At 45.5% G+C, this 25,384-nt stretch overlaps 1 protein-coding gene across 4 annotated transcripts in view; it reads left to right on the forward strand.

Annotated features, from left to right (window-relative positions):
* Window positions 1-18,029, forward strand: part of LOC122945953 (class I histocompatibility antigen, F10 alpha chain-like) — a 53,728-nt gene extending 35,699 nt beyond the window's left edge. For all 4 annotated transcript variants that reach the window (XM_044305178.1, XM_044305179.1, XM_044305181.1 and 1 more), the window contains exons 4-8: window positions 9,940-10,218; window positions 13,945-14,217; window positions 15,376-15,474; window positions 16,230-16,256; window positions 17,254-18,029. In XM_044305178.1, the coding sequence (XP_044161113.1) occupies window positions 9,940-10,218; window positions 13,945-14,217; window positions 15,376-15,474; window positions 16,230-16,256; window positions 17,254-17,267 (692 nt within the window). In that variant the 3' untranslated portion in view covers window positions 17,268-18,029. The remainder of the gene's footprint in view (window positions 1-9,939; window positions 10,219-13,944; window positions 14,218-15,375; window positions 15,475-16,229; window positions 16,257-17,253) is intronic.
* The last annotated feature ends 7,355 nt before the right edge of the window (window positions 18,030-25,384 follow it).

The following is a 25,384-nucleotide window of genomic DNA, read 5'->3' on the forward strand; positions in this document are numbered from 1 at the left end:
CTATCCCTAAAAGGGTATATAATATTGAAGGTGCACATAGGGTCATTCAGAATAACTTCACACACACCCGCTACTGTGTATTTCCAAGTCTAATTCTGTCACTAAATCCATACCGGTGACCCAGCGCCTAAATACTAGGCCTCAAATTTAATTCCCTCTAAATCTCTCGTTACCCACCGCTGTACTGTTGTTGCTGGGCAAGATATTTAGTGTCCGTCAAAGCACATTTTTTGTTCTGGGTTGAAGTACAATTTCCAATTTAGCAATTTCATAATTTAGTGGTTTCTGCTATATCAGAGCTATTTGAAATCTATCCCTAAAAGGGTATATAATATTGAAGGTGCACATAGGGTCATTCAGAATAACTTCACACACACGCTTCTGTGCATTTCCAAGTCTAATTCTGTCACTAAATCCATACCGGTGACCCAGCGCCTAAATACTAGGCCTCAAATTTAAATCCCTCTAAATCTCTCGTTACCCACCGCTGTACTGTTGTTGCTGGGCAAGATATTTAGTGTCCGTCAAAGCACATTTTTTGTTCTGGGTTGAAGTACAATTCTCAATTTAGCAATTTCATAATTTAGTGGTTTCTGCTATATCAGAGCTATTTGAAATCTATCCCTAAAAGGGTATATAATATTGAAGGTGCACATAGGGTCATTCAGAATAACTTCACACACACCCGCTACTGTGTATTTCCAAGTCTAATTCTGTCACTAAACCCATACCTGTCACCCAGCGCCTAAATACTAGGCCTCAAATTTAAATCCCTCTAAATCTCTCGTTACCGCTGTCCTGTTGTAGCTGGGAAAGTTATTTAGTGTCCCGTCAAAGCACATTTTTTGTTCTGGGTTGAAGTACAATTCCCAATTTAGCAATTTCATAATTTAGTGGTTCCTGCTATATCAGAGCTATTTGAAATCTATCCCTAAAAGGGTATATAATATTCAAGGTGCACATAGGGTCATTCAGAATAACTTCACACACACGCTTCTGTGCATTTCCAAGTCTAATTCTGTCACTAAATCCATACCGGTCACCCAGCGCCTAAATACTAGGCCTCAAATTTATATCCCGCTGAATTTGAATACAATACATTGGGCCAAATAATATATTTGTTGTTGTGGTGAACCATAACAATGAGAAAAACATCTAGTAAGGGACGCGGACGTGGACATGGTCGTGGTGGTGTTAGTGGACCCTCTGGTGCTGGGAGAGGACGTGGCCGTTCTGCCACATCCACACGTCCTAGTGTACCAACTACCTCAGGTCCCAGTAGCCGCCAGAATTTACAGCGATATATGGTGGGGCCCAATGCCGTTCTAAGGATGGTAAGGCCTGAGCAGGTACAGGCATTAGTCAATTGGGTGGCCGACAGTGGATCCAGCACGTTCACATTATCTCCCACCCAGTCTTCTGCAGAAAGCGCACAGATGGCGCCTGAAAACCAACCCCATCAGTCTGTCACATCACCCCCATGCATACCAGGGAAACTGTCTCAGCCTCAAGTTATGCAGCAGTCTCTTATGCTGTTTGAAGACTCCGCTGGCAGGGTTTCCCAAGGGCATCCACCTAGCCCTTCCCCAGCGGTGAAAGACATAGAATGCACTGACGCACAACCACTTATGTTTCCTGATGATGAGGACATGGGAATACCACCTCAGCATGTCTCTGATGATGACGAAACACAGGTGCCAACTGCTGCGTCTTTCTGCAGTGTGCAGACTGAACAGGAGGTCAGGGATCAAGACTGGGTGGAAGACGATGCAGGGGACGATGAGGTCCTAGACCCCACATGGAATGAAGGTCGTGCCACTGACTTTCACAGTTCGGAGGAAGAGGCAGTGGTGAGACCGAGCCAACAGCGTAGCAAAAGAGGGAGCAGTGGGCAAAAGCAGAACACCCGCCGCCAAGAGACTCCGCCTGCTACTGACCGCCGCCATCTGGGACCGAGCACCCCAAAGGCAGCTTCAAGGAGTTCCCTGGCATGGCACTTCTTCAAACAATGTGCTGACGACAAGACCCGAGTGGTTTGCACGCTGTGCCATCAGAGCCTGAAGCGAGGCATTAACGTTCTGAACCTGAGCACAACCTGCATGACCAGGCACCTGCATGCAAAGCATGAACTGCAGTGGAGTAAACACCTTAAAACCAAGGAAGTCACTCAGGCTCCCCCTGCTACCTCTTCTGCTGCTGCCGCCTCGGCCTATTCTGCTGCTGCCGCCTCGGCCTCTTCCTCCGCCTCTGGAGGAACGTTGGCACCTGCCGCCCAGCAAACAGGGGATGTACCACCAACACCACCACCACCACCTCCGTCACCAAGCGTCTCAACCATGTCACACGCCAGCGTTCAGCTCTCCATCTCACAAACATTTGATAGAAAGCGTAAATTCCCACCTAGCCACCCTCGATCCCTGGCCCTGAATGCCAGCATTTCTAAACTACTGGCCTATGAAATGCTGTCATTTAGGCTGGTGGACACAGACAGCTTCAAACAGCTCATGTCGCTTGCTGTCCCACAGTATGTTGTTCCCAGCCGCCACTACTTCTCCAAGAGAGCCGTGCCTTCCCTGCACAACCAAGTATCCGATAAAATCAAGTGTGCACTGCGCAACGCCATCTGTGGCAAGGTCCACCTAACCACAGATACGTGGACCAGTAAGCACGGCCAGGGACGCTATATCTCCCTAACTGCACACTGGGTAAATGTAGTGGCAGCTGGGCCCCAGGCGGAGAGCTGTTTGGCGCACGTCCTTCCGCCGCCAAGGATCGCAGGGCAACATTCTTTGCCTCCTGTTGCCACCTCCTCCTTCTCGGCTTCCTCCTCCTCTTCTTCCACCTGCTCATCCAGTCAGCCACACACCTTCACCACCAACTTCAGCACAGCCCGGGGTAAACGTCAGCAGGCCATTCTGAAACTCATATGTTTGGGGGACAGGCCCCACACCGCACAGGAGTTGTGGCGGGGTATTGAACAACAGACCGACGAGTGGTTGCTGCCGGTGAGCCTCAAGCCCGGCCTGGTGGTGTGTGATAATGGGCGAAATCTCGTTGCAGCTCTGGGACTAGCCAATTTGACGCACATCCCTTGCTTGGCGCATGTGCTGAATTTGGTGGTGCAGAAGTTCATTCACAACTACCCCGACATGTCAGAGCTGCTGCATAAAGTGCGGGCCGTCTGTTCGCGCTTCCGGCGTTCACATCCTGCTGCTGCTCGCCTGTCTGCGCTACAGCGTAACTTCGGCCTTCCCGCTCACCGCCTCATATGCGACGTGCCCACCAGGTGGAACTCCACCTTGCACATGCTGGACAGACTGTGCGAGCAGCAGCAGGCCATAGTGGAGTTTCAGCTGCAGCACGCACGGGTCAGTCGCACTACAGAACAGCACCACTTCACCACCAATGACTGGGCCTCCATGCGAGACCTGTGTGCCCTGTTGCGCTGTTTCGAGTACTCCACCAACATGGCCAGTGGCGATGACACCGTTATCAGCGTTACAATACCACTTCTATGTCTCCTTGAGAAAACACTTAGGGCGATGATGGAAGAGGAGGTGGCCCAGGAGGAGGAGGAGGAGGAGGAGGAGGAAGAGGGGTCATTTTTAGCACTTTCTGGCCAGTCTCTTCGAAGTGACTCAGAGGGAGGTTTTTGGCAACAGCAGAGGCCAGGTACAAATGTGGCCAGCCAGGGCCCACTACTGGAGGACGAGGAGGACGAGGATGAGGAGGAGGTGGAGGAGGATGAGGATGAAGCATGGTCACAGCGGGGTGGCACCCAACGCAGCTCGGGTCCATCACTGGTGCGTGGCTGGGGGGAAAGGCAGGACGATGACGATACGCCTCCCACAGAGGATAGCTTGTCCTTACCCCTGGGCAGCCTGGCACACATGAGCGACTACATGCTGCAGTGCCTGCGCAACGACAGCAGAGTTGCCCACATTTTAACCTGTGCGGACTACTGGGTTGCCACCCTGCTGGATCCACGCTACAAAGACAATGTGCCCACCTTACTTCCTGCACTGGAGCGTGATAGGAAGATGCGCGAGTACAAGCGCACGTTGGTAGACGCGCTACTGAGAGCATTCCCAAATGTCACAGGGGAACAAGTGGAAGCCCAAGGCCAAGGCAGAGGAGGAGCAAGAGGTCGCCAAGGCAGCTGTGTCACGGCCAGCTCCTCTGAGGGCAGGGTTAGCATGGCAGAGATGTGGAAAACTTTTGTCAACACGCCACAGCTAACTGCACCACCACCTGATACGCAACGTGTTAGCAGGAGGCAACATTTCACTAACATGGTGGAACAGTACGTGTGCACACCCCTCCACGTACTGACTGATGGTTCGGCCCCATTCAACTTCTGGGTCTCTAAATTGTCCACGTGGCCAGAGCTAGCCTTTTATGCCTTGGAGGTGCTGGCCTGCCCGGCAGCCAGCGTTTTGTCTGAACGTGTATTCAGCACGGCAGGGGGCGTCATTACAGACAAACGCAGCCGCCTGTCTACAGCCAATGTGGACAAGCTGACGTTCATAAAAATGAACCAGGCATGGATCCCACAGGACCTGTCCGTCCCTTGTCCAGATTAGACATTAACTACCTCCCCATAACCATATATTATTGGACTCCAGGGCACTTCCTCATTCAATCCTATTTTTATTTTCATTTTACCATTATATTGCGAGGCTACCCAAAGTTGAATGAACCTCTCCTCTGCCTGTGTGCTAGGCCTAAATATATGCCAATGGACTGTTGCAGTGGTGGCTGACGTGAAGCCTCATTCTCTGCTATGACATGCAGACTGATTCTCTGCTGTCATGAAGCCAGATTGTCTGTTACGGGACCTCTCTGCTCTGCCTGTGTGCTAGGCCTAAATATATGCCAATGGACTGTTGCAGTGGTGGGTGACGTGAAGCCTCATTCTCTGCTATGACATGCAGACTGATTCTCTGCTGACATGAAGCCAGATTGTCTGTTACGGGACCTCTCTGCTCTGCCTGTGTGCTAGGCCTAAATATATGCCAATGGACTGTTGCAGTGGTGGGTGACGTGAAGCCTCATTCTCTGCTATGACATGCAGACTGATTCTCTGCTGACATGAAGCCAGATCCTCTTTACGGGACCTCTCTCCTCTGCCTGGGTGCTGGGCCTAAATTTATGACAATGGACTGTTGCAGTGGTGGCTGACGTGAAGCCTGATTCTCTGCTATGACATGCAGACTGATTCTCTGCTGTCATGAAGCCAGATTGTCTGTTACGGGACCTCTCTGCTCTGCCTGTGTGCTAGGCCTAAATATATGCCAATGGACTGTTGCAGTGGTGGGTGACGTGAAGCCTCATTCTCTGCTATGACATGCAGACTGATTCTCTGCTGACATGAAGCCAGATTGTCTGTTACGGGACCTCTCTGCTCTGCCTGTGTGCTAGGCCTAAATATATGCCAATGGACTGTTGCAGTGGTGGGTGACGTGAAGCCTCATTCTCTGCTATGACATGCAGACTGATTCTCTGCTGACATGAAGCCAGATCCTCTTTTACGGGACCTCTCTCCTCTGCCTGGGTGCTGGGCCTAAATTTATGACAATGGACTGTTGCAGTGGTGGCTGACGTGAAGCCTGATTCTCTGCTATGACATGCAGACTGATTCTCTGCTGTCATGAAGCCAGATTGTCTGTTACGGGACCTCTCTGCTCTGCCTGTGTGCTAGGCCTAAATATATGCCAATGGACTGTTGCAGTGGTGGGTGACGTGAAGCCTCATTCTCTGCTATGACATGCAGACTGATTCTCTGCTGACATGAAGCCAGATTGTCTGTTACGGGACCTTTCTCCTCTGCCTGGGTTCTGGGCCTAAATTTATGAAAATTGACTCTTACAGTGGTGGGTGACGTGAAGCCTGATTCTCTGCTATGATATGAAGACTGATTCTCTGCTGACATGAAGCCAGATTCTCTGTTACGGGACCTCTCTCCTCTGCCTGGGTGCTGGGCCTAAATTTATGACAATGGACTGTTGCAGTGGTGGCTGACGTGAAGCCTGATTCTCTGCTATGACATGCAGACTAATTCTCTGCTGACATGAAGACAGATTCTCTGTTACGGGACCTCCCTCCTCTGCCTGGGTGCTGGGCCTAAATATATGCCAATGGACTGTTGCAGTGGTGGCTGACGTGAAGCCTCATTCTCTGCTATGACATGCAGACTGATTCTCTGCTGACATGAAGCCAGATTCTCTGTTACGGGACCTCTCTCCTCTGCCTGTGTGTGTGCTGGGCCTAAATATATGCCAATGGACTGTTGCAGTGGTGGCTGACGTGAAGCCTCATTCTCTGCTATGACATGCAGACTAATTCTCTGCTGACATGAAGACAGATTCTCTGTTACGGGACCTCCCTCCTCTGCCTGGGTGCTGGGCCTAAATATATGCCAATGGACTGTTGCAGTGGTGGCTGACGTGAAGCCTCATTCTCTGCTATGACATGCAGACTGATTCTCTGCTGACATGAAGCCAGATTGTCTGTTACGGGACCTCTCTCCTCTGCCTGGGTGCTGGGTAGTGTTGAGAGCGAATATTCGAAAAGCAAATTTTTTTCGCGAATATCGCAACTTCGCGATTTCGCGAATATTTCGAATATAGTGCTATATATTCGTAAAAACGAATATTCGTTTTTTGTTTTTTCCCCCCCCCCCCACAAAATTACAGTACACATATAATTGATTGTTTCCCAAAGGTCCAACAGCTCAGATCTTACTCACATTGCCTAGAAAGTGATTGAGGCGCGAATCTTCGTAAGGCGATTTTATTAGCGCACATGCGAATATCGGCACGTCCCAGAACAGAGGCAAAGGGCTTTGCATTCATACATTAGTGAATTGAGTTGCGAATCTTCGTAAGGCGATTTTATTAGCGCACATGCGAATATCTACACTTGTCCCAGAACAGAGGCAAAGGGCTTTGCATTCATACATTAGTGATTGAATTGAGCTGCGAATCTTCGTAAGGCGATTTTATTGACGCAAATGCAAATATCTACACTTGTCCCCAGAACAGAGAGGCAAAGGCCTGTGCATTCATATAGTATAGCACCATATTCGCGAATACGTAGAACTTCGTAAAATTCGATTTACGAATATTCGTATTTTTTATTTTACTTTCCACCTTACAGATTACATTGATCTGTACTCTGTCAACTACTGTCATCACCCCCCACTGTATCTCGATTGATTCCCAAAAGTCTCACATTCCCTAGAAAGTGATTGAGGTGCGAATCTTCGTAAGGCGATTTTATTAGCGCACATGCGAATATCTACACTTGTCCCAGAACAGAGGCAAAGGGCATTGCATTCATACATTAGTGATTGAATTGAGTTGCGAATCTTCGTAAGGCGATTTCATTAGCGCACATGTGAATTTTGCATAGCATATGTATTATGCGATAATTCGAATTATCGCATATGCGAAATAATAACGAATTTGAATAATCGCGAATATTTTACGAATATTCTTTCGAATATTCACAAAATTTCGCGAATTCGAATATGGGACATGCCGCTCAACACTAGTGCTGGGCCTAAATTTATGACAATGGACTGTTGCAGTGGTGGGTGACGTGAAGCCTGATTCTCTGCTATGACATGCAGACTGATTCTCTGCTGACATGAAGCCAGATTGTCTGTTACGGGACCTCTCTCCTCTGCCTGGGTGCTGGGCCTAAATATATGCCAATGGACTGTTGCAGTGGTGGCTGACGTGAAGCCTCATTCTCTGCTATGACATGCAGACTAATTCTCTGCTGACATGAAGACAGATTCTCTGTTACGGGACCTCTCTCCTCTGCCTGGGTGCCGGGGCCTAAATATCTGAGAATGGACTGTTCCAGTGGTGGGTGACGGGAAGCCAGATTCTCTGCTATGGAACCTCTCTCCAATTGATTTTGGTTAATTTTTATTTATTTAATTTTTATTTTAATTCATTTCCCTATCCACATTTGTTTGCAGGGGATTTACCTACATGTTGCTGCCTTTTGCAGCCCTCTAGCTCTTTCCTGGGCTGTTTTACAGCCTTTTTAGTGCCGAAAAGTTCGGGTCCCCATTGACTTCAATGGGGTTCGGGTTCGGGACGAAGTTCGGATCGGGTTCGGATCCCGAACCCGAACATTTCCGGGATGTTCGGCCGAACTTCTCGAACCCGAACATCCAGGTGTTCGCTCAACTCTAGTTTCTACCACTTGCATATGACATATTTGGTGTTCAGACACTAGCGATCCGCTAGTGTCTGATGTAGCATACAAGCTAATTATTACATTAATCCGTTCGGCCGATAGCTCAAAAAAAGCACTTATATATTCATGCAAATGAGCCTCTAGGTGCTATGCAGGCGTTTGCAGGCGAAATCTCGCGCCTGCGCCGTTCGTCGAGGCATTCGGCGCAGGCGCAGTCAATGTCTGACCGCTCCCCGCTCAGACATTTCCACTGCGCCTGCGCCGCGTCATCGGCGCAGGCGCAGTGGAAATGTCTGAGCGGGGAGCGGTCAGACATTGACTGCGCCTGCGCCGAATGCCTCCGAATGCCGCGACGAACGGCGCAGGCGCGAGATTTCGGAAGGCTGAAGCAGGGGGAGGATCGAATACAGTTAGAGATGGGCGTGCTGGAGCGAGGCGCTGGGCGGCAAACTGCAAGGTAGACGGAGCCTCTAGGTGCTGGAAAAACGCCTGCATAGCACCTAGAGGCTCATTTGCATAAATATATAAGTGCTTTTTTTGAGCTATCGGCCGAACGGATTAATGTAATAATTAGCTTGTATGCTACATCAGACACTAGCGGATCGCTAGTGTCTGAACACCAAATATGTCATATGCAAGTGGTAGAAACCCTTTAAGTCACTTTGTGAGGCTTACATAGTAGAAATCACCCATTAATGACTAAATTTTTGAACTTCTCCCCTCAAATTATTCACAACTGATTTTAAAAACTTTTTTAACCCTTTAGTTGTTCCATAAGAATTAAAGAAAAATTGAGGTGAAATTTCAACATTTCACTTTATTTGCAGATTTTACATTTTTATCAATTTTTTCCTGTATTACATTAATGGTTAACAGCCAAACAAAACTCAATATTTATTACCCTAGTTCTGCAGTTTACAGAAACAACTCATATGTGCTTATAAACTGCTGTATGGGCGCCCAGCAGGGCGCAGAAGGAAAGGAGCGCCATATGGATTTTGGAGAGCAGATGTCGCTGGGATAATTTTAAGTTGCCATGTTGCATTTGAAGACCCCCTGATGCACAGCTACAGTAAAAACTCCCAAAAAGTGACCCCATTTTGTAAACTACGGGATGAGGTCACAGTTTTAGGGCAAGTTCGCACTTGCATTAGGGTATTTCATTATAGGTTCCGTTTATAATTGAATATAACGGAATTCATGTACGGAATGCAAAACTGAAGCATATGCTGTGAAGATACGAGATGTGCAGCACCTGAAACTACGGATACTGGAAGCCTGTGCTAGCATTTCTCCTGCGGTGTTGCTATCAGTGTGTGAAGACTGGGAGAGGAGGGTTGCATTGACAATCCAACACAATGGGCAGCACATTGAACACATTTTATAAGTGGTCAGAAACTTGTAAATAACTCATGAAAGAATAAAGTTACGTTAAAACCAAGCACACCATTGTTTTTATTGTGAAATTCCCAATACGTTTGATGTGTCACATGACCCTCTTCCTATTGAGAAAACAAAAGTTGGATTCAAAATGGCCGACTTCAAAATGGCCACCATGGTCACCACCCATATTGAAAATTCCCCCCCCCCCACATATACTAATGTGCCACAAACAGGAAGTTAATATCACCAACCATTCCCATTTTATTAAGGTGTATCCATATAAATGGCCCACCCTGTATATATATATATACTTTGCATGACCTGCTCTTGTCTTTTCTGCAGGATTCCATTTCGTGCAGGTGATGCACAGCTGTGAGATGAGAGATGATGGAAGCACCATAGGGCATCAGGAGTATAGATATGACGGGGAAGAGTACATGTACTTGGATATGAAAACAGCACTATTTATCCCCACCATGGCTGAAGCTCAGATCACCACACAGAGATGGAACAGTCCGGATATAAGAAGGGGGGAGTGGGTAAAGAATTTTCTGGAAAGTAGATGCATCGAAACTTTGAAAAAATACCTAGAGTTTGGAAGAGAAGATCTGGAGCGGAGAGGTGACTTCAGACTACCACATGTCTATAATTTTGCTACTGTACCTCACTGAGAATTCAAAAATATAAAAAATAATCTGCCCATCTATAGTTATCAAAAATGTGTCTCAGTAAATACAGCATATTTACACAGACTTTAAATAAAACCAATTCAAGGCACAAATACCATACTCGGCATGGGAGATACAGAATGATTACATGATCCTCCAAATAACATAGAAAAAATATTTAAAGCGACCAAAGAAAAAGTTTCATATTCACTCTGGAGTAAACAGAACACTAACATGGTGACCTTTTCATCTTCTCAGCTGCAGATCCACCAATTCCCAGCCTCCTCTTTTGCCATCCACGGCCACACTGCTTCAGACCACGGGATGCATACCGTTCATTTGCTAGTTGAAGACACTTCCTGCTTGTTCAGCCCTGCCCTTAGAATGGCCAGCACTGCTCAAGTGCACAGTGCCGGTCAGGTCAAGGGCAGCAGAAAGTGTCTTGGACTACCAAATGCACAATATCCATCAGATAGTCTTGGATGGCAGAGGAGGAGGTTGGGAATTGGCCGATCTGCAGCTGAAAAAATGGAAAGGAGAACACCAGGTAAGTATTCTGTTCAGTAACCAGTTATGTTATTGATTCCCTAAATACTTACCTTGTTTGTGAGACTTTTATCTGTAGGTGTTGCTTATATTGCTGCTTCTCGCTGTATTTGTTGTGCATGTTGGTATTTTCCTTTGTCTTCAGAGCACTGTTTCTTTAAGGGAAAGATGAGAGTGATAGTGTGTGACAAGCATTACATAGTACCGTGTTAGCTTTTGCGTTAATGGACACAAAAGTATTAAGGGGCTGGTATCTTTTTAGGCTAACTAGAAAAAAACATATTGCAAGCTTTTAGAGCACAAAGGCTCCTTCTTCATAGTGATGAGTGGCAGGGGAAATATTTGAATTTGCGATATTTCGCAAATATGTTGTTGAATATTTGTGATATATTCATGAATTCGCTATTATTTTTTTTATTGCAAAAATTGGAAATGTAATATATGCGTAATGCGTGCGAAATACAGGCGTGGGTCACTATAGCTACATTTTTCAAGCTACTAAAAGTTTCCTTAGAGTGGAGAAAATGGTTGGCACGGCAGAACATTACATTAGCTTTATATGCAGATAGAGTTCTCCAATATATTCGCGATTGCAAAATCGGCACTAATGATGCGAATATTTTGGTAATTTCACATTTTAACAGGTCTGAATACATATTACTGATTGGTGCACTAAGCATTGTTGTGAACTTGTGACATCACAGCACTATGTATGTAGCATGTAGGTTCTGCTGTCCATACATATCAGCTACACTATATAATAATATCACTATCTAACCTACACTGACTATCTTCCACTAACTTTCTGATTTATACATATATAAGCTAACTAACTAAACTAACTAACTATCTAATGTAATGACACAGGAAAGCAGAGAGCACAGCAATGACACTGCTCTCTCTCTCTCTCAGATCTGCAAAATACTGCATACACTGGCTGCTGGGGAGGTTCTTATATAGTAAGGGGTAGGCAACTTTCCTATTGGTTGCTAGGGATGTTGCTAAGCTTAGTCAAAGACATTGCTGCCTTCACATTGGCCCACAAGCAAGAAGGGAGGTTACTAATAAAAAAAATCTACAATATTCGAAATTACGAATATATATCACTATATTCTAAATATTTGCGAATTCTCGAAGTGCCGATATTCGCGATTGATATTCGCGATTTGAATATTTGCGCCCAACACTACTTCTTCAGGCAAGATTATAAATGAAAGACATGTTACAGCAAAACATGTACATGGGGGGGGGATTCATAATTAAGATACGGTCGAACAACAAGTGGACATGTGTCACCGCCAGCTCTCTGATAAGGTCTGGCAGACGTTCTTCTGTATCTCTTGTATGATGTTCTTTGTTTTGGTTTCACTTTGTCATCTCATTTCCTTCTCCCAGCTGTCACCTATTCACACTAATTGCCTCCCTTTATATTCCCTCCCATACTGCCTCAGTTTGCAGTTTATACTACTTCCTGGATTGAAGTGATCACTGCTGGAGACTTCTGTTACTGCTTGTTCAGATAAGTCCTTTCTTGTATTGTGTTTCTTTGCTGGCTTGATTCTAGGTGACCCTACGTATTAAGCGCATGGAGCCGGTGGTCGTGTCCCCTCACTATTATAGGGTTTTCTGGTGTCACACAGTCTAGGTACGAGGGCATGCAATCGTCTACCTCTGAGACCCTTGTATGTGCTTAGCAGTCAGGGTGAGCTCTTAGGGTTTTACAGGGGTCACCTTTATGCTCCTTAGTTTGGGATCAAGCCAGTCGGATGTTTATCCATAACTTCCAGCTATCTGCAATATCATCCACGACAACATGGTGAGCGGAGACAAAGTACAGTAGATTAGGGATTGGGAGGCGAGCTGAGGGAGGTGGAATATAGTCATCACTTTAAATTCCCACATTTTCCTGTCTCTATCATTCTTAAAATTCCCTTTCAGAATTAAAACCTTTAAGTCATCCATGGAGTGTCCTGGTCCAGAGAAATGGATTCCCACAGTTGTATCAGCCATGTGGTTTATCTTGAATCTGTGCAAATTCATTCTGGATTACAGTTTCTGTACAGTCTCCCAAATATAAATCCCTCCATTACGACACCTTGTACAGAGTATCATATACACCACATTGGTGGATTCACTGAAGAAGGTGTCCACGATCTTATAGGTCTGTTGGGTGTTGGGTATACGGACTGTCTTTGTGGATAAGATATGTGTCCAGGTCTTGCATTTTTTGTGGCTGCATGGAAAAGTGCCCGTCTGTGATGGTGATGAGAGGGCACTCCTGACAAAGAGATTCCTCAAGTTTGATGGTTGTTTGTATGCCAGAACAGGTAACTCCAAAAATATTTATTTTAGTCTTTGTCTTTATTGAATAAGGGTTGGAGGTCCACCGCAATTTTCTTTAGGATGTTCGTTTGGGGGTTGTACATGACCACTAAAGGCACACTGTTGGTGACCTCCTTTTGGTGACGTAGATCACATGTGACAGATTACATGTAATTTAATGTATTTTATAGTGTTCGCTCCTGTCACTGTCACACATTGTGTATCATCAGGGAACAAGCAGTATTATGTAGCTGAAGCCACATGGTGTGAGAGAGGAGGCTGCTGTAAAAAACTTAGCGTCCGTACTAAGTAGTCCGGTTGGAGTGGTGGGTCAATTAACAGGGCAGGATGCAAGCTGCCAAAGAAAAGCTGGTGATGCATGGCACAGGAGGATCACAAGGAGGTACCCAATGAACACTGTAGATTATGAACCAGTTGGCTTACCACCACTAGAAACTGAGATCTGAGTGCTGCGCTGTTTAAGTGGTTAAAGTTAAATAAACCCTGAGAGGCAAACGAATGCTCCCCTGAACCACAGGCTTGAGCGGACAGGCTTAGAGGCAACATCATGTTCAGGTGCCACAGGTTATCCAGGTGCTGAAAAACTGCCCTGCAAAACCAGTATTCACTTTAGACTCATGCGGAGAATAATTGCTAACAACTGTGCCTCGCTGTGTTATCTGTTTGCCCCTCAGTGAGAAAAAGTCCAGCATTCATCTACATTCTTCTTGCATCAAACCCACAACCTAGCATATGGACATATTTCACAGTCATACTTAATATGTCTTTTTTATTTTATTTTGCCTTCCAGTTCAGCCAGGGGTGAAGGTCCAAGGTCAAGAATCTACTAAAGTCACAAAGCTTCACTGTCACGTGTACGGATTTCACCCCAGAGCCGTGTACGTGAAGTGGATGAAGAACGGGGTGGACGACATTCCCTCATATGAGACCACACATGTCCTTCCCAATCCTGATGGCACCTATCAGATCAGGGTCAGTGTGGAGGTGATCCCTAAAGAGGGCGAGAGTTACTCCTGTTATGTGGATCACAGCAGCCTGGAGGAACCACTCCTTGTAAAATGGGGTAAGTGTGATCCACACTGGGGGCGGGGGGTATAACTAGCGGAAGGGAAATGGTCATTATTTCTAAATTGATGTTGAGCACATGTCTCATTTATGTCCTTTGCTGTTATACCAGCTACCTATGCTTGCCCATAACATTTCCACCGACCAGAAGATGAGTCGCTGACAACAAACACTGTCCCCAGTTAACTCTGGAGAAGCAAAAGTGTGAGACAAATTACAGACTGTGTTTTTTCTGTCCCCTATCAAATTTTTAAGATCCATGGACTGCTTTTCTCTAAATTAACCCCCACCCTTATGTTAAAGGGGTAGCCTCACTTCATTTCTTCTCTTGCATACCCTCTTTTACCTTGTGGACTCTAGGTCCCTCGCTCACCTTTCAGACTCCTTTTAAGAGGTTTCCAAGGGAGATTTTTATTTTTTTTTGTATTTTTGAAAATTGCCAGAATGGGTCAAAAATAAGATATAACTATTACTCTACCCATGAATCCCCGTTGCTACCATTCCACTGGTGCTCTGGTCCCTGCTGCTCTCCACTTCCCGGTACCGTCTTGTCACAATTGAAATGCCAGGAGATGACTTCTCAGCCAGTCGCTAATTACAGTGATGACCGAGCCAGGGCCAGTAAGTGCAGAGCAGTGAGGACTAAAGCAGCATCAAAATGGCAGCAACAGTGGATTGGTGCTTATTTTTTTTTTATTTTTAGCCATTTATGGCCCCTTATTGAAAAAGAAAAAATATTGCCCCTGGAAAAATGAAAAGTTGGTTTTCCTTAAAGGGTTTGTTTCACTTCACTAAGTTGCATTTATCAGGTAGAGAAAGTTAATATAGGAAAAACCACCGGCCTATGTGAGCTCCCATGGTCCTGGCTACCAAAGAGGCTGACGCTTTTTCCTATAGTGTGCAAGCACGACCACCACTGATGGATTGCAGGGTGGTCGTGACCATGGAAACGAGCAGTTTATAATGTGATGGAAAAATGAATCCAGCCAGCAAATGAAGCAATATAGATAATAACAATACATTCTCTACATGATAAATGCAACTTACTGAAGTGAGACAACCCCTTTAACTTCTGGGCCGCATAGCAATCTGTCTGTTACCCTAGTAGTTACACCAATGCGTTATTATCATCAAATTTCCTCCTTTTACCTTTAAGAACCAAAACAGAACATCTTTCGGACTATAGTCATCTGTGCGGCCATCAGTGCGGTCATTATTGTGGTCATCGTCATTACTGGAATCCTTATATACAAAAGTAAGTTTCAGCATTGCGATGCAAGTGGCTCAGTAATTACAAATACTGCCACAAATGCTCATTCTGCATTGGGTTGCACTCCATGGTTAGATACTATAAAAAAGCCAGTCAAGTATGGACTTCACAAAACGGTGGTGTCCCGTGGTATCTGGCAGCAGATGCTTTTGATATCTGATCCTCATGAGCCCATTGTTGGTACCCTTGGTAGTGGACAGGGGTCATCAGGAGCACTATGAATGGTCTGCAGATACACAACACCATAGACAGCATTCTGTGAGGCCCTGTGTGTCCTGACATCTTTGTGTTATAGCCAGTATGGACATTGTCAGTAATTTACTCTATAGTAGTTCTTCTGTGAGATTGGACCAGCTAACCTTCACTTCCCACATGCATCAATGGGTCTTGGACACTCATGACCCTTTTGTCGGTTCACTACTTGTCCTTCCTTGGACCAATTTTTGTAGGTACTAACCACTGGATAGTGGGGACACCCCAAAAGACCTGACATTTTGGAGATAATCTGGACCAATCATCTAGACAACATCATTTGGCCCTGGTCACAGTCGCTCATATTCTTACACTTGCCGACTGCCCATTTTTCCTGTATCCAACACATCAACTTTAAGAACCTACTGTTCTCTTGTTGCCATATTATATTCCATCCCCTGACAACTGCCAGATTCTATAGGAAATGTCTAGCATATATTTACTCTTCAGTTTTCTGTACATAATTCTATCTCCTTTTGTTATTTCAGATCGGAACAATTACAGAGCGGCCAGCAGTAAGTATTTGCTCTCTAGCTCTGCTCTGTGTGAGTACAGTGTGTGAGGGGGCTTGCAGTTGCCTGCGGTCTTGTCTTGTGGTCAATCACAGGTGAGGGCTGAAGTATGTTACCTCACGTGTGGTTGCCGCCGGCAACATGTTGTATTGGCAGTATAGCAGCCTGAGCTGTTGCTAGGCAGCTTGCTGTCAGGTGCATGTGAACAATGCCTTGCAGAACCGGATGATGAATGCTACACAACTCCAGGCACATTTTAGGGAGGTGACAGGCACCCAACTGTCACGTTAGACCATTTGAAACCATTTACATCTGCGTGGTCTGCATGCTAGATGACCTGCGAGGATAACTGACCACACCACCAGGCACAGGCATTATCGTCTTGCATGGGCCAGGGAGCATCTACGCTGGACCAGGGACCAGTGGGCCTCAGTGCTGTTCACTGATGAAAGTCTATTCACGCTGAGCAGAAATGATGGCCACCAACGATGTTGGAGAAGTCAAGCAGAACGCTATGCATCCGCCACTGTTTTCACCAGACGAGCCTTTGGTGGTGTTACAGTGTGGGCAGCTGTGTCTAGTCAATACAGAACTGCCCTACACTTTGTGAATGGTCCAGTGACAAGCACATACTACTTAAATAATATCATTAATCCAGTCATTGTGCCTCTGTATGAACAACACAGGACTGATTTAATCTTCATGGAGGACAATGCACCAGCTCATCGAGGTCACATCATTAGGGAACAGCTGCTGGAGTCAATATGTAGAGGCTCATAAATTGTTGTTGGCTTTTGTTTCAATAAATTCTTTGGGATGAGAGAATCTCTATTGCTGCTTCTACTTAAATGTCCTACTTTCATGATATAATATCACTGTAGCGTGAATTTTTACATGTTCCATAAATTTCACCAAAAAGCCAAATATCCCTAACTTTTTGTGAGTAGTGTATACAGTACATACTGCATAAACGCTAATTTTTTTGTACTTATTTTTATAGCTTCGGACACATAAGTTGACACCAGTAATGAGCTGAGGAATCATGACTCGATGTTGGGATGTAGGCCAAGATAGAAAGAAAATTAAAGTATATGGCCTGAAGGTTGGATGATATCGCAGCCTAGTGTACAAGGATCATTGCTGGACCTCTCCATTCCCTCACTGACTGTGACCATAATATTAACTCAAAACAATGTCTTCTAGCGGGTTGGAAGTCAACAATCTGCCCTTTACTTCTATTCCAGTCTCCATGAAGCTATTTTTAACCCCTAAAGACCAATTTTTTGGACTTCAGGCATCATTAATTTAGTAAATAATTGCAATGTAATATGCCTATGTCACCCCATACCTTGAAATAAATCCAGCTTCAATTTGTCCCCTCTGGTGGTGCTTAAAGTCCAAAACCATGTTATATTTTAAAGGGGTTACCAGGAGTACATATCCTCAAGATAGGTCATAAACATCCGATTAGTGGGGGGTCCAACTCCAGCTTTTCTGGTGAGCGATGCAAAATTGCGGAACGGACCCATGCAGGAGATTTGAAACTCCGATCACGATAATGATATATTAAGAAAGTAACCAGCACAGAAACTAGTACCCAAAATATTTTTCAAGGGTAGAAATGTATTTAAAGGTCAAAAATATTTTTGGGTTTTTGCCTCTCAGCATTCTGGTGGTCAAAACATTTTTGTTTTTATCCTAATGTACCAGTGTGAGGTCTTACTTATGTGTCTACTGTTTTTTGTGACTGCTACATATTAAAATGTATTAAATGCACAAATAATGTGTTTTTTTTAAGGTAGCATCCAATAGATAAAAATTAACTTTAAGACTTTAAGGTTCCTCTGATCTTCATCGTTGGAACATTGTCTGACTCCACCTGCCCCTGCTAGACTGCAAGAGCAGGAGCTGTAATCCAGCACCGTGCCACGCTCCGGGAAGAAACACAGCTGTGTTTCTGTTCAGCAGTTCAAGGGCCGCAAACTGTGGCTCTGCAAGTTGCCCGCAGCCCACAGGCAATGGGTTGTGCACCCCTGGCCTAGGCACAGCTCAGCCCCATTGAAGTGAATGCAGCTTACCTGAGATACAAAGCAAAGCCGCTATACAATGTACGGCATGGTGCTTGGTGAGCTGAGAGAAGACTACGACACTACTGCAAGCACCGATGCCTTCTCAACCAGCTGGTGTCGGACCCCACCTATCAGATACTAATGCATGGACACACAACTAAGGCCTCTTTCACACTTGCGTTGTCCCGATCCGGCGTGTACTCCATTTGCCGGAATTACACACCGGATCCGGAGAAACGCAAGTGAACTAAAAGCATTTGAAGACGGATCCATCTTCAAAATGCTTTCAGTGTTACTATGGCACCCAGGACGCTATTAAAGTCCTGGTTGCCATAGTAGGAGTGGGGAGCGGGGGAGCAGTATACTTACCGTCCGTGCGGCTCCCGGGGCGCTCCAGAATGACGTCAGAGCGCCCCATGCGCATGGATGACGTGCCATGCGATCACGTCATCCATGAGCGTGGGGCGCCCTGACGTCACTCTGAAGCGCCCCGGGAGCCGCACAGACGGTATGTATGCTGCTCCCCCGCTCCCCACTATACTTTACCATGCCTGCCAGGACTTTAGCGTCCCGGCAGCCATGGTAACCATTCAGAAAAAGCTAAACGTCGGATCCGGCAATGCGCCGAAACGACGTTTAGCTTAAGGCCGGATCCGGATTAATGCCTTTCAATGGGCATTAATTCCGGATCGGACCTTGCGGCAAGTGTTCAGGATTTTTCGCCGGAGCAAAAAGCGCAGAATGCTGCAGTATTTTCTCTGGCCAAAAAACGTTCCGGTCCGGAACTGAAGACGTCCTGATGCATCCTGAACGGATTTCACTCCATTCAGAATGCATTAGGATGACGACGGAACTGTATGCCGGAAGAAAAGAACACAGGTGTGAAAGAGCCCTTATGTGTTTCGGGCTGTTTGGATGCAAGTTTAAACACGATCAAACTTCAAGAAAAAAGAAAAAAAATGGAACCCTGGTGGAGGACTAAAGCTACACTAATAGTGCACCTGCCATTTTAAAAATAAAAACATATGTGTATATTTGACAACATATATGAAAATACATACACATATATGTACAGAAAGGAGAGTCTGTTTCACCATCGTAGCTGCCTACTTATATGGATACCTCTAATCTCAATAATGCAAAATTAGGTCATACTTGCAATTAAGACCCTTCAGAATGCAACTAGCCAGAGATCCTTCTGTGATCACCACCTCTTAATGGGCCATTGTATGCTCAGTGCCCAGTACTCCGAGAGAAATCACCTCTCCCTCTTTAATAAGGGACAAACACCCCAAAACAGTTGTCTGCAGATGGATATTTGGTTTAAAAGTCAGACGTTGACTCTTAAGGAGCCACTTCCAGAAGGTGATGACAGCAAGATGGTTTTGTGTCTCTGGGAGATGCCTCTTTATTGACTAATAATTGCATACATCCTTTACACAGTGTCTCAAAGACTGTCTGCTTCAGGTTCACATTGTCTTTGAACTGTTATAACGATGTATGCATGTGTTTGTCCAAAAAAGACCCACTGTTTTTAAATTGTATCTGATTTATGGAAAGCGCATCAGGACTTTTTTCTTCTTCACTCTATCCATCCAGCCTGAGGGTTTACATACCTTATGGCAGTATATCCAGTGGTTGCAGCACTCTTCCCATCGCAATGTGAATCGCTCCAATGCCAGTCGATCTGGATAAAAATGTGTCTATTAGTTTGGTCTCCCATGGCCATAGTTAGAATATTCTTCTCCAATATGTACATCATGCATTTCAGAGCCATTTTTATCTAGACCAGCATTGCATGGTTATATGGCTATGGATTCTAAGCAGGTGCGTAGCTATGGGGAAAGCAGAAGAAGCTGATGCCTTGGGGCCCAAACTCAGAATGGGCCCACCAAGGATGAGGACTAGAAGATTTTATTGTTAGGGCCCGGCCAATAGTATTATACAAAGACATTATATGGACCGGATGGATGCCATCCTCATCTGAGAGCAAGATCCTGACAAGCCACAGGCGTGGGGGCTGCACAAAAGGAGCGGGTTGTGTTGTGTGTGTTATGTTGAGTTTCTTCACGGTCCTTTCTGTGGGGTTATCAACATAAATTATTGCCACTATCCCTCTGCAGAGAACCCACCTTTTTAAAGGATTACCCCACTCACCCATAGTTCACCCTCGATGGCCCTTAACTAAACCTTGGATAAATCGTCTCCCTTACATTGTCCAAATATGTTTCTGCTGGGGAATCACCCACCATCTTCAGTGGGCAAACAAGTTCGTGGTCACTTTGTGGATATGTATCCATTCTCAGGTGCAAAGGTTCAGGCACTTGCCAGGGTTTAGCTCAGACTGGGTCAGGCTCTGTTGTCTGCCTGTCCATCATGTTCTATACTGTACTGCTACAGCTGCCGCTACTACTACCCCTGCTGCTGCTACTACTACCCCTACACAGTCACATATCTACTGACTTGTCCATCATGTTCCATACTGTACCACAGCTGCTGGGAACCCTACCCTAGACAATATAGCAAACATGAAACAGCTCCCAAAAAGGGATAATTTTTTACAGCTTTTTTTTTTTTAAAGCCATTGCTTCTTGATTTTCATATAAGTATATTTCCTTTGTGAGAGATTTTTTTTTTTTTTATAAATCCTGTATTATTCATACTTGACCACTGGAGGGCAGCTACTTAGCTATGTGATCCTCATGTATCTTCTCTATGTTCTAAAATCACTGTGGGAGGGAGGATGAAAGTTAGTTTGCAACTTTTAAATGTACCAAGAAACTCAGGGTTGAAGTTGGTGAACCACTACCATCTAGGTAAGGAGCCAATGACCTTTTCTTAAGTAACACCCTTTTGTCTACCTCATACCCACTATATAAGAGGATGTATCTTTAAAGGGTTTCTACCACTTAGGCGTCACATATTTGGCTGTCAGACACTAGCGATCCGCTAGTGTCTGCTCTGGCCAACCATTCTAATACAATTGCTTTTGGGGCGGTGGTTTGGCTAAAAAAACTACTTTTATTAATATGCTAATGAGCCTCTAGGTGCTATGGGGGCGTCATTAGCACCTAGAGGCTCCGTCTACCTTTAGAAACTGCCGCCCCCAGCGCGTCCCTCCAGCCCGCCCATCTCCTCCTGAATGCGATCCTCGTATGTATTCTGCGCATGCGCAGGAAATGTCTGACAGCTTCCCCGCTCAGACATCTCCACTGCGCCTGTCCTCGGAGCACTATGGCGTCATCGCGCAGGCGCAGTGGAGATGTCTGAGCAAGGAAGCGATCAGACATTCACTGCGCATGCGCAGAATACATACGAGGATCGCATTCAGGAGGAGATGGGCGGGCTGGAGGGACGCGCTCGGCGGCGGCCGTTTCTGAAGGTAGACGGAGCCTCTAGGTGCTAATGACGCCCCCATAGCACCTAGAGGCTCATTAGCATATTAATAAAAGTAGTTTTTTTAGCCAAACCACCGCCCCAAAAGCAATTATATTAGGATGGTTGGCCAGAGCAGACACTAGCGGATCGCTAGTGTCTGACAGCCAAATATGTGACACCTAAGTGGTAGAAACCCTTTAATAAAGTGCAGGATGAGAAGTTTTTTCCCATGAAAACCAACTTGTGTCCTGGTCTCAATGTGAAAGTTGTAGCAGCGCTCATACTTATACTTCTAATTGATTTGGCACCACACAAACAAGATGAAAGTTGTTAGAGTGGCGATTACACCTTTAAAATAACACCAAACCTGTTCCTATTCCTAAAAAAGGGTGCTTCACAGTCTCTGTGATAATGTGGTGTATTTAAAGGGATTCTGTCACCTGGTTTTAGCTTATAGAGATGCGGACATGCACGGCTAGATCGCCCAAGGGGCTGTACTAACCTTCTTAGGGCCCAGCCACGACCCCCTGTGAAGGAGCCCAGCACCGTCTGCGTCCTCCGAATCTCCTCCTAGCTCACAGTTAGATTGCCGTAATTGCGCAGTTCCTTCCCTGAGGCTGATGCCAGCACAGGGAAGGAACACTATACCGGCACTGCGCATGCGCGAGCTCTCGCATCGCGAGATCACGGCAATCTAACTGTGAGCTAGGAGGAGATTTGGAGGTCGCAGAGGTGCTGGGCTCGTTCACAAGGGGTCGTGGCTGGGCTCCAAGAAGGTTAGTACAGCCTCTTGGGTTCCTTACCAGGCTCATATACAGGTCCTTCTAAAAAAATTTGCATATTGTGATAAAGTTCATTATTTTCTGTAATGTACTGATAAACATTAGACTTTCATATATTTTAGATTCATTACACACAACTGAAGTAGTTCAAGCCTTTTATTGTTTTAATATTGATGATTTTGGCATACAGCTCATGAAAACCCAAAATTCCTATCTAAAAAAATTAGCATATCATGAAAAGGTTCTCTAAACGAGCTATTAACCTAATCATCTGAATCAACTAATTAACTCTAAACACCTGCAAAAGATTCCTGAGGCTTTTAAAAACTCCCAGCCTGGTTCATTACTCAAAACCGCAATCATGGGTAAGACTGCCGACCTGACTGCTGTCCAGAAGGCCATCATTGACACCCTCAAGCAAGAGGGTAAGACACAGAAAGACATGTCTGAAGGAATAGGCTGTTCCCAGAGTGCTGTATCAAGGCACCTCAGTGGGAAGTCTGTGGGAAGGAAAAAGAGTGGCAGAAAACGCTGCACAACGAGAAGAGGTGACCGGACCCTGAGGAAGATTGTGGAGAAGGACCGATTCCAGACCTTGGGGGACCTGCGGAAGCAGTGGACTGAGTCTGGAGTAGAAACATCCAGAGCCACCGTGTACAGGCGTGTGCAGGAAATGGGCTACAGGTGCCGCATTCCCCAGAAACAGCGGCAGAAGCGCCTGACCTGGGCTACAGAGAAGCAGCACTGGACTGTTGCTCAGTGGTCCAAAGTACTTTTTTCGGATGAAAGCAAATTTTGCATGTCATTCGGAAATCAAGGTGCCAGAGTCTGGAGGAAGACTGGGGAGAGGGAAATGCCAAAATGCCTGAAGTCCAGTGTCAAGTACCCACAGTCAGTGATGGTCTGGGGTTCCATGTCAGCTGCTGGTGTTGGTCCACTGTGTTTTATCAAGGGCAGGGTCAGTGCAGCTAGCTATCAGGAGATTTTGGAGCACTTCATGCTTCCATCTGCTGAAAAGCTTTATGGAGATGAAGATTTCATTTTTTAGCACGACCTGGCACCTGCTCACAGTGCCAAAACCACTGGTAACTGGTTTACTGACCATGGTATTACTGGGCTCAACTGGTCTGCCAACTCTCCTGACCTGAACCCCATAGAGAATCTGTGGGATATTGGGAAGAGAAAGTTGAGAGACGCAAGACCCAACACTCTGGATGAGCTTAAGGCCGCATTGAAGCCTCCTGGGCCTCCATAACACCTCAGCAGTGCCACAGGCTGATTGCCTCCATGCCACGCCGCATTGAAGCATCCTGGGCCTCCATAACACCTCAGCAGTGCCACAGGCTGATGCCTCCATGCCACGCCGCATTGAAGCCTCCTGGGCCTCCATAACACCTCAGCAGTGCCACGGGCTGATTGCCTCCATGCCACGCCGCATTGAAGCAGTCATTTCTGCAAAAGGATTCCCGACCAAGTATTGAGTGCAGAACTGAACATAATTATTTGAAGGTCGACTTTTTTTGTATTAAAAACACTTTTCTTTTATTGGTCGGATGAAATATGCTAATTTTTTTAGATAGGAAATTTGGGTTTTCATGAGCTGTATGCCAAAATCATCAATATTAAAACAATAAAAGGCTTGAACTACTTCAGTTGGTGTGTAATGAATCTAAAATATATGAAAGTCTAATGTTTATCAGTACATTACAGAAAATAATGAACTTTATCACAATATGCTAATTTTTTTAGAAGGACCTGTATATAAAATCATATATAAATAATACAATAAAAGCACACAGTGCTATGGGACAGGTATATTGCGGACATGCTAGCTGTGATCTCTATAAGCTAAAACGAGGTGACAGAATCCCTTTAAAGAAACAGTCTCAAAAAATGTATTTTTTAAGGAAGTTCATGACATGCCTTTTGGTCTGAGAGTTTATTGCTGAAAGGGTAGAGGTCTTGAGAATCCTGCTCAATGGTTGCAAACCACTTCCAGTATCTTCACCCTACAGGATTGCTGCTTTTAGTTGGGCCTGCAAGGTACAGCCCTCCATGACTAGTGAGAAGAAGAGCAAGTATATCCTGCACATTTTGGAGACCACTTTCAGCTTGTTCCTGTACCACGGTGGGTGATACCTGTGCCACTCCAACTTTAAAAAAAGTGACTAGAAACCAAGACTGTGGCTTGCTTATGGGGGTCTTGCATAAATTTCTACTGTGAGTTTCTATGTGAGTGGACAGAGAATGTGCATCCAAGTTGTGTGCCAATTAAAGACTGTAACCACCAAGGTGTGTGCCCAATTGTAACTGTAAAAGTCAGTGCCACTGTTTTTAACTGTTACATTTGTTGCCCCAACAGGCGTAGGTTTAGTTCTTTTTTCCTGAACTTTGCTTTGTCTGTCTCAATTACTGAAAGAAGAAAACACAGGTGAAGTCCCCTAGTGCATTACCTCACCAAATATGACCAATGCAAATAAGGAGTATCCCTACCAAAAGTGGTTGTGCAATACCAAGCACAACACCGAGATAAGGTGAAGAACCTCTCCAGAGGTAACCGGGCTACTGCTCCCTCCCCTGGGTACACAGATCTGATGACCATCAATAAATTATATTCAAGTGTGCAAAAAGAGGGATATTCGGGAGTAATGTTTTGGATGTAGGGGCAGATTTATCATAGACTGGTGGTATATTACGATCTATGATAATGAGGAGCACTTCCAGTGGGCCAGAAAACTGGCATAAAAGATGATAAATGTGGCAGGACAGTTGGCCCTGCCTCCTCACCACCCTTGCCACAGCAGAGAAACACCACTGGTGTTGAAAAAGTCACAAACATGCAGATATTTTTTCACATAAAAAAAAATGGCATATGTTAGAAATTAGGCCCATAGATTTATTA

Source organism: Bufo gargarizans, chromosome 9 (assembly GCF_014858855.1).
Source record: "Bufo gargarizans isolate SCDJY-AF-19 chromosome 9, ASM1485885v1, whole genome shotgun sequence".
Classification (NCBI taxonomy): Eukaryota; Metazoa; Chordata; class Amphibia; order Anura; family Bufonidae; genus Bufo; species Bufo gargarizans.